This window comes from Chionomys nivalis, chromosome 15 (assembly GCF_950005125.1).
Source record: "Chionomys nivalis chromosome 15, mChiNiv1.1, whole genome shotgun sequence".
Classification (NCBI taxonomy): domain Eukaryota; kingdom Metazoa; phylum Chordata; class Mammalia; order Rodentia; family Cricetidae; genus Chionomys; species Chionomys nivalis.
This window is the reverse complement of record NC_080100.1, coordinates 53,156,533-53,177,170: the sequence shown is the minus strand read 5'-3', so window position 1 is coordinate 53,177,170 and position 20,638 is coordinate 53,156,533. Positions and strand designations below refer to the sequence as shown.

Sequence of the window (20,638 nt, the reverse complement as noted above, 5' to 3'; positions counted from 1 at the left end):
GCATCCCTCTCCTGATTTGGTACCCTTCACTTGATATGGCCTTCCTCTTCTGATTTGGTACCCTTCACTTGATATGGCCTTCCTCTCCTGATTTGGTACCCTTCACTTGATATGGCCTTCCTCTCCTGATTTGGTACCCTTCACTTGATATGGCCTTCCTCTCCTGATTTGGTACCCTTCACTTGATATGGCCTTCCTCTCCTGATTTGGTACCCTTCACTTGATATGGCATCCCTCTCCTGATTTGGTACCCTTCACTTGATATGACATCCCTCCTTTACTTGGCTCCTAAAACCTAAAAATTATGTTGAAATGGCCTCATATAAGTCCAGGGAACTGATTTATTAAACTTAGATAGAACAAATTAGAACAATGCACTGACTAACCTGGAACCATCAAATATGTAATAACTTGATATTATTGAAGAGTTTAATGAGAAAAAAATCCTTTTCCCTCTTATCCTGCCAAAGAGCCCCTCCCCTAACCAGGGTTTCTCTGCATAGCCCTGGCTGAACTAGAATTTGTTCTGTAGACAGGGATCCACCTTCCTTTGCCTTCCTTCCTGAGTGCTGGAATTAAAGGTGTATGCCCCCACATCTGACTTGGCTTGGTGTTTTTAATTAATGCCAAACTGGAATACTGACATTAGGAGAGGTTGCTCTTTAACCATAAAGAAACCTACTTTATACAGTATCAAAACTTCATTTTGACACTAACACTACAACCCTAAGTGTTGAACAGCCTCTAACATAATTTAACAGAAGACTAAATTGAAATGCTGTGATGGTTATTTCTAACATCTGTCACTATATATGGCATTTGAGGGATATAAATCTTCAGGATACAATAATCATCTCAAAAAACATTTTGTTTAAAGAAATACAGATGATGTTCAGTCTTTCACAGCCAATAATAATAATAATAATAATAATAATAATAATAATAATAATAATCTGTCTAACATAACACTAAACTTCAACATTTTCTTTAAATTCGCGACATAAATGCAAATGAAATAGTCAAGCATTTATTTCAAACGTCAGACTGCCAACGTCACTGGACACTCGGGCATTCTTCCACCGAGCCTCAGTAAGTCACATCAACTACTGAAAGCGAATTCTTAATCCTGGCATCTTCCCGAATGTCACATGGCCTTAGTCAATATGGTAACAACCGAACCCGTGTGGTTCAGTGCATTACACGCAGCAGATAACCACAGCTCCACCACCTACTGGTCTTGGCACTGCCTGACAGTAAACCCTCTCTTTCTGCTTCTTTTCTTCCTCCTACTTTCAACTATTTGCATTCTCCAGACTCCTCAATCTCACTTCCTACTGTGTGTTTTCACACTTGGGGATTATTCTTGTTCACCCAGTTCACGTGTCTCACCTCACAGCACACTCACTCTTCTCTACCATTGCCAGGAACCTCACCGACTCTCACCACGAATCTGTGCCTCGCCCCTGGATTTCCTGGTTAACACCCTGCAATGTTTCCTCAGTTCTGAGGAGGAGCATTCCCCCTGGTCAGGAGTCTCTCCCGTCCTCATACTTCCCTAACTTTTCCAGCTGGGTGCCGAGTTTGGACCGTTTCTTTTCACGCCCTATGCAATTCCCTCTTCTCTTCCACCAAATCAAAGTCTTCTGTCCTGCAAATGTCCATGCATGCCCACCTCCTCCACAGGGCCTTCCCTGGCTGCAAATGTCCCATGCATGCCCACCTCCTCCACAGGGCCTTCCTTGGCTACAAATGTCCCATGCATGCCCACCTCCTCCACAGGGCCTTCCTTGGCTGCAAATGTCCCATGCATGCCCACCTCCTCCACAGGGCCTTCCTTGGCTTTGTGCCCAGGATACTCCCATATCCACATGTGAGCACCACCTGCTATGGTCATTATGCTTGCCTCAAAACTCAATGTGAGAACTAGTAAATATGAGTAACAATTCTTAATAATTTGATGTAGTGCTTTCCACAGCCCTTCTTTCGACTATAAACTATGTTCTATAAACATAAAAATCTCTAAACTAAAGCAATCTTGAAACCACTATTACTTGGTTCTCTCCATATATTTTGACAGCAAACAGAAGATAGCAAGCTCTGATGACTGCTCCTACCTGACAAACACACTCAACACAAAGACAAACAACCTGAGGAAAACAGTTTACTGTCACTACTGTCACTGCTCAAGGGTGCTTGACTCAGCTGACTGCAATCTTTGCCTAATTTAATCTTGAATATAAAAATGATACAAAATAAATACAACTTGCTGGAGAAATAAATAAGAATTTCATAATCTTAAAAAAAAAATCTTAACTCATAAAATATAAAATCCTTTGGAGACCTCTTGTGGTTAAAGTTAAGAATAAAACGTTAAAATTTTTAAAAAATGTTTTGAAAACTACTTGTTGACAGAGATTTCTGTCCCACCCAGTCCCACAGCCATTCAGTCTCAAAGAAACACATGAGGTCTACATTAATTATAAACTGGTTGGCCTATAGCTTAGGCTTCTCATTAATTCTTACATCTTAAATTAGCCCATGCTTGTCTGTGTCAGCCATGTGGCTTGGTACCTTTCATTAGCAAGGCATTTTCATCTTGCTTCCTCTGTCTGTCTTCCTCTGTGTGGACTGTAGACTGATGGTTTCCTCTTCCCAGAATTCTGTTCTCATCGCCCAGCCTCTACTTCCTGCCTGGCTACTGGACAATCAGCGTTTTATTAAAATACAAGTGGCAGAATAACATTAGAATCTTCTATAATTCCAAGCAATTTTTGCATTTTCTCACAGAGTATTAATAGAGAATGTCCTCAATGGTGATACAATACCCACGGGTACCTGATAAAGACTAGGGCTTTCATCTTCTGGTTGTACAGAAAAAGATGGCGGTAGAGAAACTGTAGGTCTGAGAGATAGGAAACGGCCTTTCAGCACTGACGACAGACACCACCAAACTGACAATAAAACTTCGCATCTGAAAACTCAGTGTTACACTGGTGCCTGGGAGCCAACTAGGAACAGAAGTCTGGCAACCATGCCCCTGCTAAAGTGCTTTCTTTTACATTTGTCTGGGGGGCATGGACAGCTAAGGAGAATACAAAGTGCCCACCATAGGAGTTAATAATAGCAAGTCAGTAAGGGCCAAGGACCTTTGTGGACATTAATGTGGAGTCGCTATCTCAAATTTTAAAAATTAAGGTAGGAACTCACCTCACGCAGTGAAATACAGGAAAAGGTAAATTTAAAATTGAAGACTACAAATAAAATTAAAGAAGAAGAAATAATTTGGTGGAAATAAAATATAGATGAAAATAAAGGTAAAGCACTTTCAAAATGGGAAAAGATCTTTTGAAGTATAAAAATAATAAATGTTACCAGAGGCAAGGGGACTTAATTGGTCCAAACAGACTACTAAAAACAAGTAGAAAGAGGAAATTAAATTAAATTTTTTTAAATGAATTTACTTTCCTGCAAGGTGCTTGGCAAGCCCTCCCCCCAACTCCACCCCCATCTCTCTGGGGCTCTGGGGCTCCCATGCACATGCACAAGGCAGAGGTCAACAGCAACATAAGGAGCCTCTGTCCAGAGCCCTGGGATCTTCCCGTCTCCTGTCCCAGCACTAGGACTACAGAATTCGTCACCACACAGCTTCCCACATGGGTGCTGAAGAGCTGAACTAAGATCCTCATGCACAAGCATGCGCAAACAGCAATCATTGTATCCACCAGGCCTTCTCCTCAGTCCTGAATTAAAATATAAGGTTTAAATGGTTTAATGAGTCATAACATTTTTTCTTGAAAAAAAAAAAAAAAACACCAAGGGTGAAAACCAACAAAAGAAATGTTAGAGCAGCAGGAAAATTATACCCTAAAAGACACGCACAGAGAAAAGAATAATAAGGCACGATGGACTCTAATAGACATTTCAGGAGAGAATAAGGGACCCAGGTGTGTGCAGCTGTAAACCCAGCATCCAGGAGAGGAGGCAGGAGAGGCAGGAGGAGTCCAAGGCAAACCGCAGATACACAGAGAGGGAGGCCAGCCTGGCCACATGAGATCCTGACTAAAAAAAAGAAAATAGTACATACATGTATCCTGCAGCACACACACACCAAACAAACCAAAAATAAGTAGGGAGAGGCAATACTAAAATAAAAAATGGTCTTCAACATTTGAATACTCTGTTTGGGGGGCTGAAGAGGTAAGGCCTTTCTGGAGGAGGTGTGTCACTGGGGATTAACCATTAATGGTTAAAAGCTTTGCTTCTATTTCAATTTGTTTTGTGCTTTGTGGTTCAAGTTGTCTGTCCATAGCTTCCTGTTTCTGACACTGGCTGCCTACACTCTACCATCAAGGACTCCAGCCCTCTGCAATCAATGAGCTCAAACAAACCCTTCCTTCTATAAAGTACCTTGGACATGGTGTTTTATTATAGCAAGCGAAAAGTAACTAAGACAAGTATTTTCCACTATAATGAGTTTTCATAGCCAGGCCCTTTTCTGGACACTTTTTTCATATTATCTTTACAAACGGCCTTTGCAGTAAGCACTCTTATTACCCCTATTTTATAGAATAGAACAGAGAAAAATGAGTCACTTGAGTGATTAGTTCAATGTCACCAAAGTGAAGAGGCAGAATTCTAGTCCAACCCACTATTTGGCCCTAAGACATCTGAAAATCTACCACCTCCTTCTCTACAGAAGTATAAATTAGCTGCAGATACTCATAGAAATGGGTGCTGAACTCTCAACTCTCAACTTTACAACAGGAAAATATACAAAGAATGGAGACTTACATGTGGTCAGTAAATATAGGCAGAATTACAAGCCTGGAACGCTGGCTAGAGAAATACAGTAAAGTGGCCTGAAGTCGTTAGATTGCTAAGTCCCATCAACCACTCAAGATGTCTCTGACAGCCGGGCGGTGGTGGCGCACGCCTTTAATCCCAGCACTCGGGAGGCAGAGGCAGGCGGATCTCTGTGAGTTCGAGACCAGCCTGGTCTACAAAGGGAGTTCCAGGACAGGCTCCAAGGCTACAGAGAAACCCTGTCTCGAAAAAAAAAAAAAAAAAAAAAAAAATGTCTCTGACATCTAGAGGAGCCCATTTGAACACTGTACAGTGCTGCCATCTAGAGGAGCCTCTTCAAACACAGAACACTGTACAGTGCTGACACCTAAAGGAGCCTCTTTGAACACTGTACAATGCTGATGTCTAGAGGAGCCTCTTTGAACACTGTACACTGTACAGTGCTGACACCTAGAGGAGCCGCTTCAAACACTGTACACTGTACAGTGCTGCCGTCTAGAGGAGCCTCTTCAAACACTGTACACTGTACAGTGCTGCCGTCTAGAGGAGCCTCTTCAAACACTGTACACTGTACAGTGCTGATATCTAGAGGAGCCTCTTCAAAGGCATCTGAGAGTGTATTCATGTCTTAGCTCTCCAGGGTCAAAGCCCTCAGACATGGGCTGCTTGACTTTTAACTGGTCAAGTTTTTTAAACACAGAGGAAAACTAAGAATAAAATCAAGGGATTTGACCCAGAATTTTCTACCTATAATATAATAAAGATTATTTAAATGATCACTGTCAGTGTTTTTAAAAGTTCCCAGGGTCCTTGGACCAGCATCCAAAATCCTTATAAATGTTTATAATTCTTATTTAGAAATTCCACCCTCAGGAAAGAACTAAAAAGCAAAAGTTTCCATGGATGCTATAGCAACATCTGCAGAACTTAACCAGGAAAAACAACAAAAAGCAAATGGACAAATCTCATCCACTTGTCAATGGATGTCATACAACATCTTGATTGTGAAGTGCTTACAAAAATATCATCAGACAAAAGATGTTCGCTAAGCTCTGCTTCTACATAAGCAAACCAGAGAGAAGGGTGAGGACAATGAGACTGGCTGAGCCAGGGCACGCTGACACTGGTTGATGGACTCCTGGCACCTCACCACACTATTCTGTAATTTCATGTATCTGCAATTTTTCATAAGAAGATAGATTGGGAATTTTTAAGTCAAAAATCAAGTATAAAATGGTATTTTGCTACAGGAACACAAGTTTATAAATAAAAAAGTGATATATATAAAACACCAAAGTGCAGTTATTTCTGTATTTGTGGAACTGGACTTACTTCATCTTTCTTTCTGTAACTTTTAACTCTTCTAAATGAATGTATATTAGCAATATCACCAGAAAAACAAACTGTGAAAGCTCCTTTGACACAAAGAAAAAATGTAAATGAAAATGAACACTCCGAACTCCAAAGACAAAGACAAGCACGTCCTCACTTGAAGTCACTGGCTTGTCAGCCCACTGGCTGTAAACCTGACAGTCACCCCTTCTTCACTCCTGCGCAGGCCACACCCCCTGCCCTTTCCAGTCACTCTGTCAGAGGCACCTTCCTGTAGAGTACTTAACACTGCATGCCTTCAGAACCCAGTGAGGCAGGTGGAGTCTCACACATGTGTCTTCCCCTGCACTTGCTGTGGCACCCACACCTTACTTCATAAGGAGTGCTGTGATATGAGTTCTAGAAAATACACTATAGGGCGCCCCCTGAAGAGATACGTGCACAGAAATTAATAGACGTTTAAAAACATAAGATCTAATTACCTCTAGTATGTAGACATAAATCATCAAATAATATAACTAAATAATATGGTAAATCCCTTTGAAATGACTGTCATCTATAATTCTACACAACTTTTTTCTTTTAAAAACTCTGTTATTGGGATATAACTACTATAATGTTTATAAGAACAAGTGCTGCCTTGGGAATGAACTCCAGCTTGAGAACGGTCACCACTCACCTGACAGCGGTGGCTCTGTGGATGAGCATTTCCGTCGGTTCCGACAGTTGTGAGGGAAGCAGAAGTTCCACGGGCTGCAGACTTGATATGCGAGTCTCCAGCTCCAGCCTAGAAGCAGAGTCCTGGAAGCAGTCAAACACGACCTCACCTGTGGCGGGCTGCACTCCCTGGAAGCAAAGACAAACACGATAGCACGGAGCACAGACAAGGTCCCATCACAAACACCGACACATCACAAGCGTGGTTCTAGGGTTGCTGCTCTCAGCAATATGTTCTCAGTTTCTAAAGGGAACAGCTGCCTGCCCTTTAAGACTCTTATCTAAGTTAGCTTCACAGGTATCTACAACAGGCTGAGGAGATGGCTCAACAGGTAAAGGGTCTGCCACCAAGCCTAGAGAACCTGAGTTGGATCTCCACAAGGTTCCTGTGATGGAAGGAGAGAACATAGTCCCAAAGTTGTCCTCTGACCTCCACATATTTGCCATGTGCACATATGCACATGTGAACATAGACAGACAGACAGACAGGCAGGCAGACAGACAGATAGACAGACAGACAGACAGACAGACAGACAAGGCAATGTCTTAACTGGGAATTTCAGGAGGACACCCTGAGCATGGGTTGGGACCTGATGTACCTATCAGAGTGCTTTAACAAGTCACCAAGTCCTTGGGCATCAGCTTCCTCTTCTAGACATGGAAAGACATTATCAACTTCCCTCATCAGGTTGTTAAAGGACCAAATCAGACAACTAGCGTGTGAAAGCTCTGACAGCCTGGCCCACGACAGAGAGCAAGGCACCACAACAAAGCGCCAGGGAACACACCTGCTGGCATAGATGTAACAGTCTGATTGCTGCACAACAAAACCAGGCATAACGAACGTTCAGTAAAAACTGTCCATCTTTTCATACCCCTGCTCATCTCCCACAGTCGAGCTTGGCAGGGGCAGGATGCTATTCTAAACGTCCCAAGTGTGCTCTCCTGTGCTATCCACTCTGTCTTTAGTCTGAGCTCCAGGTAAACACACAATAGCACACTACATATGCTGAAGCTGAAGGCAAATACCCTTACTATTTGTAGATGGGACTGACTGTCTATGACTAGATAAAAAGTGCTTCTCAAGGGAAAAGATTCATTCGAGCCCCCCCAACACCCACAGTACTGCTGACTCCCTGAGGTGGGGACTTACTGGCTAAGCAAATGTCAAGTTAGCAAGTGCTGTGGTATGAATAATGTACTGAAAGGTACACTGAAGACAGTCAGACTTTAGGAATCTCTGTGAATGCTGGTCACTGACTGTAGTAGACATTAGGAAAGGCAAAAAGAGTGATGACAAGGGCCGGGCGATGGTGGCGCACGCCTTTAATCCCAGTACTCGGGAGGCAGAGGCAGGTGGATCTCTGTGAGTTCAAGACCAGCCTGGTCTACAGAGCTAGTTCCAGGACAGGCTCCAAAGCCACAGAGAAACTGTGTCTCGAAAAACCAAAAAAAAAAAAAAAAAAGAGTGACAAGGGAATCTGATAGTCTAAGTAGATCTTAAGTAGGTAAATTTACTAAGTTGGCAGAAGGCACAATAAAACTATAGCTCCTGAATCATATTTATCTGGAAGACATTGGAGATAGTTCTGGTATTAATTTATACTATGCTATATATAAAATATAATATCTTGCATTGGCCACTTAACATTTTTTACGTCTCCCTTCCTCAAATCTAATCAGGGTGGTTCCATAATCACTCCCATTAGATTACACACCAAAGAGGAAGCTGCTAGCCATGGCCTGACTTGGCGTAGTATCTTACTGGACCAGCTCCCAGTCCACATGCGTACCTGTCACAGCCACCATTTTCAATTCTTAACAACAGCATATAGTCTGAAACTATCTGATCTTTCAGGCAGAGTGCCGAGTGACCAGAAAAGAAAATCCTAACTAGTTACTTGAGGGTAATGCTGTGAGGAAAGCGGTCCTAGGGAACTCCCTGGAAGCACACCCCACCAGACTCCTCAGCATGCACCGCTCATGCACCCCACCAGACTCCTCAGCATGCACCGCTCACGCACCCCACCAGACTCCTCAGCATGCACCGCTCACGCACCCCACCAGACTCCTCAGCATGCACGGCTCACGGCTGCTCACGAGGTGCCACGAACACCATCCTTCATTCCTCACCTTCAAAGGACTTACCACAATACCAATGGAAATGTTCCCCTTCTTTTTGTCCTTAGTGCTTTCCTGCTCTTCATAGACACAAAGGAGATAGCTGGTAGAAGTATCTGTCGTTACCTCATCAATGTTCACAGAATCATCCACTCTGATTAGAGGATTCACATGTAATAATGTTAAAGAAAATCACATGCTTAATTCCTATTAACTGCCGGGCGGTGGTGGCGCACGCCTTTAATCCCAGCACTTGGGAGGCAGAGGCAGGCGGATCTCTGGGAGTTCGAGACCAGCCTGGTCTACAAGAGCTAGTTCCAGGACAGGCTCCAAAACCACAGAGAAACCCTGTCTCGAAAAACCAAAAAAAAAAAAAAAAAAAAAAAAAAATTCCTATTAACTCATAAAGGTTTCTTTTTCTCATGCAGCACTCTTCCAATTATGACCATAGCTGAATGTTGTCTCTTCCCTGAACTCTAAGAGGCACAAGGACAGGAAACTATTATCTTCTCGCTTCCAAAGGACCTAGCAGTGTGTCTCCAGCCCGGTGGGAATTCACATGCAAACTCACTTTGCTGAGATATTGCTGAGACTTGCGTCCTTAGCAATCATATAATGAATTCACAAAGCAAAGCAAACACATTAAAGTATCATAAATGAATTTTCATCTATAAAGTGTCTAAAACTATAGAAGTAAATTCTCTGATTATCAGGAGGTAAGAGCCTTACCGGCAACTGAAGCAAGGCAGAGAAGGGGACCGCTTGGGGGAAAGGCTCCAAATAAGAGATTCAAGCTCAGGAAAAATGCAAAATACCAGGTTCTTGCAGCTTGATCAGCTTAGAACAACAGAGCTCCTGATGCTCCGCCATCCACCTCAGTGGTGACTATTTCTCCTGATGCCCTGAGTCCACCTCAGTGGTGACCGTTCCTACTGATGCTCCGCTGTCCTCCTCAGTGGTGACCATTCCTACTGATGCTCTGAGTCCACCTCAGTGGTGACCGTTCCTACTGATGCTCTGAGTCCTCCTCAGTGGTGACCGTTCCTACTGATGCTCCGCTGTCCTCCTCAGTGGTGACCGTTCCTACTGATGCTCTGCCATCCTCCTCAGTGGTGACCATTCCTACTGATGCTCCGGAGTCCTCCTCAGTGGTGACCGTTCCTACTGATGCTCCGCTGTCCTCCTCAGTGGTGACCGTTCCTACTGATGCTCCGCTGTCCTCCTCAGTGGTGACCGTTCCTACTGATGCTCTGAGTCCACCTCAGTGGTGACCGTTCCTACTGATGCTCTGAGTCCTCCTCAGTGGTGACCGTTCCTACTGATGCTCCACTGTCCTCCTCAGTGGTGACCGTTCCTACTGATGCTCTGTCGTCCACCTCAGCGGTGCTGTTCCCACCTGACGCTCCATCGTCCTCCTCAGTGGTGACCACTCCCTCCTGACACTCCACCGTCCACCTCAGTGGTGACCGTTCCCTCCTGACACTCTGCCATCCATCTCAGTGGTGACTGTTCCCCCCTGATGCTCTCACTTGAACAAATACATCTCAGAGTTTGCGTAGAAGCTAAGCAAGCTGAAATAACTTTCTAGTAAACTATAGTACAGGCCCTGGAAAGATGGTTCAGTGGTTAAGAGCTTCCAGAGGATCCAGACTCAATCCCAAACACCTACAAAGTGGCTCACAATCATCTATAATTCCAGCTCAAGGGGATATGATGCCCTCTTCTAGATCACACTGGCACGAGTCACACACAAGGTACACATAAAAATAAATGTTTTAACAACAAAACTCCAACTGAAATACTGCTTTCACACATTATCCTTTAAACTTTCTAATCCCTACACTCTTTCACTATGAAGAGACCTAACCTAGGGTTGGAGAGACGGCTCAGTGGTCAAAGCACTGTGGATGTTGCTCTAGAGGACCCATGTTCAAACCCAGCACCCACAGGATGGCTCACAAACAAAAGCAACTCTAACCCCAAAGTATCTAATGGCTTCCTTGGGCACCAGGCACGAATGGTGCATAGGTACACATGTAGACAAAACATCCATACACATAAAATAAAACATTTTCCTAGAGCTGAAAGGGGCAGTGGTCACACTCCTCCTTCTCTATCCTGAAAGCTATCTCCAAACGACAGCCACCTGCAAATGGAAACTTAGTTTTCTCCAAGAGAGTCTCTGGGGAAACAACCACTCCCAAGGGCAGGCTGCGTACCCAGCAGTAGATGGCAATCACAAAATGAACTCAACTGTATCTCCGGAAGTTCTTCATCTCATATTGTTGAGTCAGGTTTTGGTTTGTTTGTTTGTTTTGTTTTTTGTCTTTTTGCTTTTCAATCTTTCAGGTCCTTTGGGTATGATCATAGCTTTCAGCTGGGGTTTATGTGATTCCTGTGTATATGAACGGTGTTTATTTCTGTATCTTCATTTCCTGTGCTTTTTCTTTGTCTCTTTTTTGTGTCTGGCTTTGTCCTATTCTAATCTTTTTTTATTTTGCTTTATCATTTGTATGTTATTTTATTATTAGTCCTTAGATGGCTGCTTGTTTCCTAATAGAAACAGAAAAGGTTGTGGATTTAAATGGGAGAGGAGGTGGTAAGAAACTGGGAGGTGTGGGGGGAGAGGAAATTGTAGTCAGAACATATTATATGAAAAAAAATCTATTTCCAAGAAAAAAAAAGAAAGAGAAACTTGACCTACTATCTGAATATTCTATTGTCCCCTGCTCCTCTCTTATGAATAACTTTTTTTTTGTTGTTAAAATGACATGTCAGGTATGGTGGCCAGGTAAGTATAATCCCAGGGCCAGAGGCTGAAGAAGTAATTCAAAGCCAGTCAGTGCTGCACAGTGAGACTCCATATCAAAACAAAACACTAGGAATTTCATTACTATGCTTTTAAAACTATTTTGCTTCAGGTAACATAAAGAACTTATGAGTGATGATAAACTGGGGATTATTGTGTACACTGAAACCTACAAGAGAAAATTTCAACCAACTACCAATTTTCAATAATTTTTATGAAGTCAACAATTAATGAAGGTGGCCTCGTATTTAACTGTGTCTTGATTTTGTCTTTGAAGTTCTTTTCATGTGAAGTTAGCAAGCTATTTTCAGGTCTCACTTTAGCAAGACTCTGAGGAACTGGCAAGACCCTAGATAGCTAACACTGCCCCACAAATGGTCCGAGGAGAAAATGTCTTTTCAAAGGGCTATTAACCTGGCATGTTTCATTAGGCTCATTTTATACCTGCTATTAATAAAATGATGAATTAATATGACGAATTCTCACACTGTAACAACGGACACACACTGTATCCAGCCACTACCTTCCCTCCCGTCAGTGACACACCCATCACGGCTGAAGTGACAGGGTGGACAGTGCCTAGACACCTCATCAAATACATTCTCATTCAGGAAAAGAAAAAAATGTTCAGCTAAACTTGTCATTTTAAAACAAAGCCCCTACAACAAGAAAGACGAAAATCCCTATTCTAAAAGGATATCTTCTCCAATGAGTGTGGATTTCGTATAAAGAGCAGTCAACTTCCGGGAGAAGACAGAACTTTTATTGTCTCCGATGGCCTTTAGTGCGGCAGTTTCCGTTTGCTTCACGACGCCAACCTTCAACAAAAATAAGACATGCTTGCTGTGAAGTCCAATGAATCGTTGTCTAAGAGAAAAATCACTTCAAAATGTCAAAAAGTTAATTCAGAAGCACTGAAAATGAGCAGGTCAACCCTTGATCCCCAGATGCAAAGAAGAAAAAAACCCAAGCAACTGGCAAGGGTGAAGAAACACTCTGTGGCTGTAGCAGAGGGCACTCTGGGGCTCACATGGCAGGGCATTCCTTAAGAGCCCAGCACTCCGGAGGCTGAGGCTGGAGGACTGTGAGTTTATGTGAGTTCAAGTCCGTCCTAGGCTTTATAGCTTAGACCCTGGCTCAGGAAGCAAAAACAGAATGAAAAGCAAGATACAATGTTAATAACCACAACACATTTTACTTTCTCCTAGTCCCAAATTCTAAAGCCAGTGAAAACCTTTCTACCACCTTAGAGACAGCTTTTGCTCTCTACAAAAGTCCCGATAACTTTCCCACAAATCAAAGCCGAAGCTGACCTTGTATCCTTTGGCCACAAGTCGGCGGACATGCACGAACAGTCTGTGGGTGGGTATGCTTGCTGTCATAAAGTTGTGGTCTAAGTGGCAATAAATATTGAGTTCCCGGGAAGCAATCTGAAAAGTGTAGGGAGAGAGAATATTAATAAATATCTACTCAAGATTCCCGGGTTAAGGTTTGTTCACTTGGTTAAAAGTTCATCAAGCTGCACAGATGTACTTAGGATCTGATACTTCTCTAAACACATACATCATCAATAAAATGTTGAAAGGACATTCCCTGTACAATAAATAAACAAATAAAGTATGGTTTTATCTACTTTGGACACTTCCAATAGGAATGACTTCAGAGCCAACATCTGTATCTTTAAATCCCAAAAACACAACAGCTCTTCTTCAGTGTCCTTAGACATATACTAATGTTACCAAAACCTTAAAATGTTCAGTCTTTCCTACATGAGGAGCCTGAGAGTGTAATGGAATAGGACATTGTTACGCAAATGGCACACATGAATACTGACAAGTAGAAGACACTACAGAACACTTAAAAGGATGCGTGCATTTACACAGAAGGATTAAGAAGGAGGTGTGCTGTGTCACTGTGGGTAGGCTGAGGTTTCAAAAGGCCACACCATTCTGAGTTTGCTTCTCTTTCTCTGCCCTGTACTTGTGTCTCAAATGCAAGCACAGCTACTGCTCCAGCACCATGTACGCCTGCCTGCCTGCTTCCACGCTCCCTACCACGATGGTCATGGACAATAACCCTCTGTAACTGTGAGCCCTCAATAGAAAAAAGTGACAGTATTTCTTAAAGGGCAACTAATCTAGCTTCTTTTTCAGAAAGCCAGAAAGATGACCGGCAAAATAGTTCAGTGGGCAAGAGCACTTGCTTCTAAGCCTTGTGACCTAAATTAAATCCTGGGACCCTGTCTTAGTCAGGGCTACCATTGCTATGATGAAACACTATGACCACAAGCAAGTTGAGGAACGAAGAGTTTATTTGCCTTTTACTTCCACATCACAGTCCATCAGTAAACAAAACCAGGGCAGAAACTCAGACAGGGCAGGAACCTGGAGGCAGGAGCCGATGAAGAGGCCGTGGAGAGGTGCTGCTTACTGGCTTGCTCCTTATGGCTTACTCAGCCTGTATTCTTATAGACCCAGGACTACCAGCTTAGGAATGGCACCATCCACAATGAACTGAGTCTTCTCCCATCGATTAAGAATTTAATTAAGCCCAGCACTCAGGAGGCGGAGGCAGGCGGATCTCTGTGAGTTCGAGACCAGCCTGGTCTACAAGAGCTAGTTCCAGGACAGGCTCCAAAGCCACAGAGAAACCCTGTCTCGAAAAACCAAAAAAAAAAAAAAGAAAACCAAAAAAAAAAAAAAAAAAAAGAATTTAATTAAGAAAATAAAAAAATTTTTCTTTTTTTTGGTTTTTCAAGACAGGGTTTCTCTGTGTAGCCCTGGCTATCCTGGAACTCTCTAAAGTTGGCCTCAAACTAAGAGACCTGCCTCTGCCTCCCAAGTTCTGGGATTAAAGACTTGAGCCACCATGAAAACAAATTTATAAGCAGACCTGGTTGGTGATGAACATCTGTAATCCCAGAACTTAGGGGTGGGGAGTGGCTCAAATGGCAGGATCAAGAGTTCTAAACCAGTCTGGGCAGCATGACCCTATGAGAAAAGAGAGAGAGAGAAAGAGAGAGGGGGAAGTAAGGAGGGAAGGAGGGAGGGAAAGAGGAGGGAAGAAGAAAGGAAGGAGTCCAGAACTCACCTCCGCATCTTCCCCGAAGAATCTGTATTTGTACCCACACTCCACACACAACACGGCATCTTTGTGCTGCTGCTTCACATCTATGTACTGTAACTCTAATGGCGTATAGACACTTTTGGACCGTTTGTTAAAAGATTTACATTCAGAAGCCTTCTGGAAATTTTCAGGACATGGTCCAGACTGACTGTCCTGGAAACCAAAAAATGTATACAGTTTAGGAAGCACCAACTGAATTGCTGAGTTCTCAGAGAAAAGGCCAGTTTGACAAAAAGCTAACAGTTGGTGGCTCCACATGGAAGGTTTCTAAAGACAATATCACATATTCTAAAGCCATACTGAGGCCAAGTTATCTTACAGGCTTGAATTTATTTTTCAAAATAAAAGTTTAAAACTCAGGAGAAGTGGGGGAGGGGTACAAATGAGAACGAAGTATAATGGCATGTGATATCATAAGGAAAAAGAAAACAATTACATTGTAATCTAATTCTAAAAGTTAACTAAATACAATGGTAAACTGCCAGAATAAATTACATACATAAGCATATTTGAAAGTTTAAATAGTTTAATGTTCTATATGCTTTTTAATTTTCTTGTTTCATATAGCTATTAGTATCTATTATTTATTCCAGGGAGCAGTGGGCAGGAAAGCGCAGAGGGCGTCTGTCGAGAGCACTTTCAGAAGACACGCGAACATCTACAGCCAGTGAAGATGGCAGCTTTCCAAAGAGACTCACTTCATCTCAATAGTAAAGCAGAGATGGTTGTGATCTTGGCAATTCGTCAGAGTTTAGAATCACCTTGCTAACACACCTCCGGGTGTGACTAGGAGGGTTCTCTCCTCACCCTTTAACTGGGGAAGGCCAGCCTTGAATGTGGGCAGCCCCATCCTGTGTGCTAAATAAAAGAAGGAAGTGAGCTGAACACCAGTACGCCGTCTGCACCTTGACTACAGAGGGTACAGATGCTCTGTGGCCAGGGTCTCCTGCCCTGACTACAGAGGGTACAGACGCACTGTGGCCAGGGTCTCCTGCCCTGACTACAGAGGGTACAGACGCACTGTGGCCAGGGTCTCCTGCCCTGACTACAGAGGGTACAGACGCACTGTGGTCAGGGTCTCCTGCCCTGACTACAGAGGGTACAGACGCAGTGTGGTCAGGGTCTCCTGCCCTGACTACAGAGGGTACAGACGCACTGTAGCCAGGACTCTCATGCCCTGACTACAGATGGTACAGATGCACTGTGGTCAGGGTCTCCTGCCCTGACTACAGAGGGTACAGACGCACTGTGGCCAGGCCTCTCGTGCCCTGCCACAGGACTTCCCTGCTGATGGATCAGACCAGCCTACCCTAAGCTAAAATAAACCTTTCCTTAAGTTGCTTTCTCCATTCATCTCAGCAACAAGAAAAGTCCTTAGTGCACACATTGCCTCCAAAGAGAAGGGGCAGAGATTCATGGCAAGAGAAATATAGCATACTTTATTGGGTCTGAGAAGGCAATTATTTTTAATTTTTATGAGATTTTTCCCTTTTGTTTCCATGATTTTATATAAATCCAAGAAAGCTATATAATATAAAAGTTAATTCACATTCACAGAAGTATATTTTCTAGGAAAAAAATTATTCCCTTATTCATTTATGGAATAAGACAGACTTCCAGAAAAACTGATACTCATTTATCTTACCTTTGAATTGACTCTGTATCTGCCAAGTTTCTAACCAAAAAATTCATACCTACATGCTGCCATCGGGATTTCCCGTGCAAATTATGGAAACTATCAATGAAAAGCACCCCCAAGTCAGTACCCCCAGCCTACACAATACAGCAGAGCTGCCTGCAGGTGTTCTCTCTTGTTTTAAAGCAACCTCTCCCAAATATACATTAAAACTCTAAATATTGAAAAGAAAAGCAACTAAGAAACACTTCCTCAGCTGACACAGATGATCGGGGTCACCTGTGGAAATCACTGATTTCCCTGATAACCCCAAAGAACCTAACTATTTCGGGACAGGAGTGAGTGACTGTCCCTTACACAAAAGATACATACTTTCAGATTAGCCTGGGATCTGAAATCCTCAAAAGAAACTGCACTCTTTGCACGCTGAAGAGTGATGTCTTCAAAATCAGTACATTTTGGCAGAACTGCAAATCTCTCTCGAAGAGGCTCTGTCTGGACTGTGTTTGGAGGGAGGGCAGAATCACAGCAGAATTCTTTCAACTTTTCCAGAGACTTTAAAGCAATCCTGGGCCTCAGACATTTCTTTGGCTCTTGGGAAATAATAAGAAGAAAACATACTAATTGTATTTTGACTTCATTACATCAATTCATAATCTGGAGTTTTTCAGAACAATACCCCATTGGAACAATGAACCTAACTATAATGTGATATAAAAAAAAAAAAAAAAAAAAAAAAAAAAACACTGCTCAAGGTAAATATGACACACCGAAACATACCTATAACTTCATTCACTGATGAAATCCACTGAGAACTACAATGAAGGAGGCTGGCTAAACAGCTCAGCAGGAATGGTACTTGTCACCAAGACTGAAGCCCTAAGTCCAATTCCTTGAAATCAGAAAGTAGGAGAGAACCAGCTCCTTCATGTTGTCCTCTGACCTCCACAAACATTTGGAATAATAAGTAAACAAACAATAAGCAAATAAATGACACAATTATAAGTTTAAAAAACAGTACTGATGTGGGATGTCCTATTGTATATGTGTTGCTTTTATTAGTTGATGAATAAAGCTGTTTTGGCCAATGGCTTAGCAGAGTAAAGTCAGGCAGGAAAGTGGAGTCAAAGAGACACCATGTAGCTGCCGAAGGAGACAGATACCAGAACTTGTCCAGTAAGTCACTGCCTTGTGGCAATACACAATTAATAGAAATGGGTTAATTTAAGATGTACGAGCTAGCTGGGAATAGCTGAGTCATAGGCCAAACAGTGTGGAAGAAAAACTCACTCTTTCTTTTAGAAACTTCTTCCAAAATTCTGATTTTTCCAAATATAATTTATTAGATTTTGATGTGGGAGTGATCTCTTTCTAATCTGTTGCTTTCATTGGTTAATTAATAAAGAAACTGCCTAGACCCATTTGATAGGCCAACCCTTAGGTGGGTGGAGTAAACAGACAGAATGCTGGGAGAAAGAAGCCGAGTCAGGAGTCGCCATGATTCTCCCACTCCAGACAGACGCAGGTTAAGATCTTTCCTGGTAAGCCAGCTCGTGGTACTACACAGAATATTAGAAATGGGTTAGATCAATATGTAAGAGCTAGCCAATAAGAGGCTGGAGCTAATGGGCCAGGCAGTGATTAAAAGAATACAGTTTCCGTGTAATTATTTTGGGGCATAAGCCATGCGGGCGGCCGGGTGCCGGGGACGCAGCCCCGCCGCTCCTATTACAACAAGATTTAGTGAGGTTTCTCTTATTCTAAAAATATACTTTGGGATATCTTTTCCAATGTGTAGCATGAATAATAAAAACCCAGAGACAGATACTGGGATATTGGAAATTTCAAGATGAAGATCAGAAAAGCAAAGCAGCCAAGTCACTGCAGAGTTCTTAGCTCTACCAAGGCTCAGACAAACAAAGGGGCGATTCTGTCCTCAGCATGACTGCAGACTGCAATGCTCTCCACCAAACCCCAGACTGCAATGAGTTCTCTCCTCCAGCCTTACAGACCTCTCTCCACCCAGCCATACCACTCCTGTCTCCACCTCCCAAGTCTGGGATCGCCTTTGTGTGAGTTCTATTTCTCTTTTTAGACAGATTCAATCCCGAGTAGCCCAGGGTGGCCTTGAGTTCTGGGATTAAAGAGGTGTGCCACCACTCCCGGCCTCTAGTGGTTTAGCCCTGCAATCTGGTCCTCAGGCAGGCTTTATTATTGAAACACAGAAGCCAAGCCAGGCTACGGTAGCACACACCTTTAATCTCAGCACCTGAGAGGCAGAGGTAGGCAGATCGCAGTGAGTTCAAGGCCAGCCTGGTCTACGGAGCTAGTTCCAGGACAGCCAGGGCTGTGGTACAGAGAAACCCTGTCTTGAAACAAACAAACAAACAAACAAACAAAAAGCCCACAAATAAAATACTCATTTTCTCAAATGTACATAAAGGTTTCCTGTGAGTGTTAAGATTTTCCTTCTGTTTTATAGCCCAGGTTTAAAAAAAAAAGGAACTTGTACATGGAAGAATCTAGGAACAAGGTAGTTCTGTGTAATGGAATACTGCCAGGATGTAAGAAGAGGAATATGGAGCAGTCAAAATGACAGACACGGCAGACAAGGCGGTCATGACCAGGGCTCGGAGGTACGGGAAACAGAGACGTTCTGTTGGCCAGTGCAGCCTTTTAGAAGTGAAACATTAAAGTCTATGGAAATGGATAACAAGATGGGGACTGTGAAATGGCTCCCTGGGTAAGGCTGCTTGCCAACAAGCCTTAAATCCGAGTTCAGTGCCAGAACTCACACAGTGGGAGGAGAGAAATGGCTCCTGGAAATTGTCCTCTGACTTCTTGTACCCATGTCACAGGCACACACACACACACACACATAATAAATAAATCTCTAACACATGTTTCATCTCTATAACCAAGATTTAAAGGACAGCAAAAGGGACTGGAGAGATGGCTCAGTGGTTAAGCACACATACTCTTTCATCAGAGTACTTGAGTTCAAGTCCCAGCAACCACATCAGGTACTCCAGGAGGACTCCACATCTCATGGCTCTGCAGGCCTCTACACTTATACCACACCCCACACTGTCACATACACACACACACACACACACACGCAAGCGAACACACTTTTAAAAATTACAGCAAAAGTAAACAGAAGAGAAAGTTGGAAAGAACCAAATTAGAGAAGTGAGTTCTACTGTGGCCCTAGCCCCCAAACACCAGCTGAGGCACAACAGAGATCCTTCTCCACAGGGGAAAGCAAGGCTCAATGCCCCAATGGCCTCCTCTGTCCACTGTGAACCCTAGCAGCTGAGAAGACTCATTCCCTAGCACTTACCAGGGTTGCCAGATGTTACTGAGGTATTTTCTTCTTCCTTCTCTGGAACTTTCTTCGCTTTCCTCTTAACAGGCCCATCACTGCCCCGGGATCTCTTCCTGCTGTCACCTCTTGTAACCTGTGTCAGGAAAGTTGGAAATGGTGCAGTGATGCCATCCTAAGGTTTAAGTCATTTAAACCTTGCTACAGAAGGACAGTAATTTCTCCACCTTCCACTCTTCCCAGAGTGATCTACTTTACTCCGGAGAGGCTTTGGGCAGCTGCTTTTGCCATCAGAGACAGACACACCAGCAGGTGCAGCCTCTCACCAATCACCTCGGCTGAAATGAAGTGGTGTTCTCGTCTTTCCTACTTACATGCATTACATAGAAGATAAAAAATGTGTTTTCAAAATGCAAAATTGTGGGAGAAAGTGAGATAATACATTTTCTGTTTCAAAGCTTATAGCCACTGTTAACAGATGTCCCAGGACTATTTGTTGGCAGGTAATCTAAGAAAAGCTTAAAACTTTCCCCCAATATTCTGTCAATGGTGGGCGCAAAATAAAATCTTCATGACGTCATGAAAATATAGCTCATTTTCAAGACGGGCAGAGGGAAGAGCATCTGTTTAAGGAAGAAAACTAAATAAAAGGGGTTAAGATTCTTACACCATTTTGCACCTACATTAAAATATGGTAGATTGCTAAAAGCCAGTCTACAATCCCCTTCTACATTCTCAGTCTGGGAAGTGACCAAGTCCCACTCCTAAG

The 20,638-nt window shown here is 43.0% G+C and overlaps 1 protein-coding gene across 5 annotated transcripts in view; it reads right to left on the bottom strand.

Moving 5' to 3' along the window:
• Nucleotides 1–20,638, bottom strand: part of Msh3 (mutS homolog 3) — a 160,734-nt gene that overhangs the window by 139,112 nt on the left and 984 nt on the right. For all 5 annotated transcript variants that reach the window (XM_057789597.1, XM_057789598.1, XM_057789600.1 and 2 more), the window contains exons 2-8: nucleotides 19,888–20,005; nucleotides 16,917–17,137; nucleotides 14,873–15,061; nucleotides 13,096–13,212; nucleotides 12,483–12,600; nucleotides 9,001–9,146; nucleotides 6,815–6,981 (exon numbers count right to left, since the gene is read on the bottom strand). In XM_057789597.1, coding sequence (XP_057645580.1) covers nucleotides 6,815–6,981; nucleotides 9,001–9,146; nucleotides 12,483–12,600; nucleotides 13,096–13,212; nucleotides 14,873–15,061; nucleotides 16,917–17,137; nucleotides 19,888–20,005 — 1,076 coding nt within the window. The remainder of the gene's footprint in view (nucleotides 1–6,814; nucleotides 6,982–9,000; nucleotides 9,147–12,482; nucleotides 12,601–13,095; nucleotides 13,213–14,872; nucleotides 15,062–16,916; nucleotides 17,138–19,887; nucleotides 20,006–20,638) is intronic.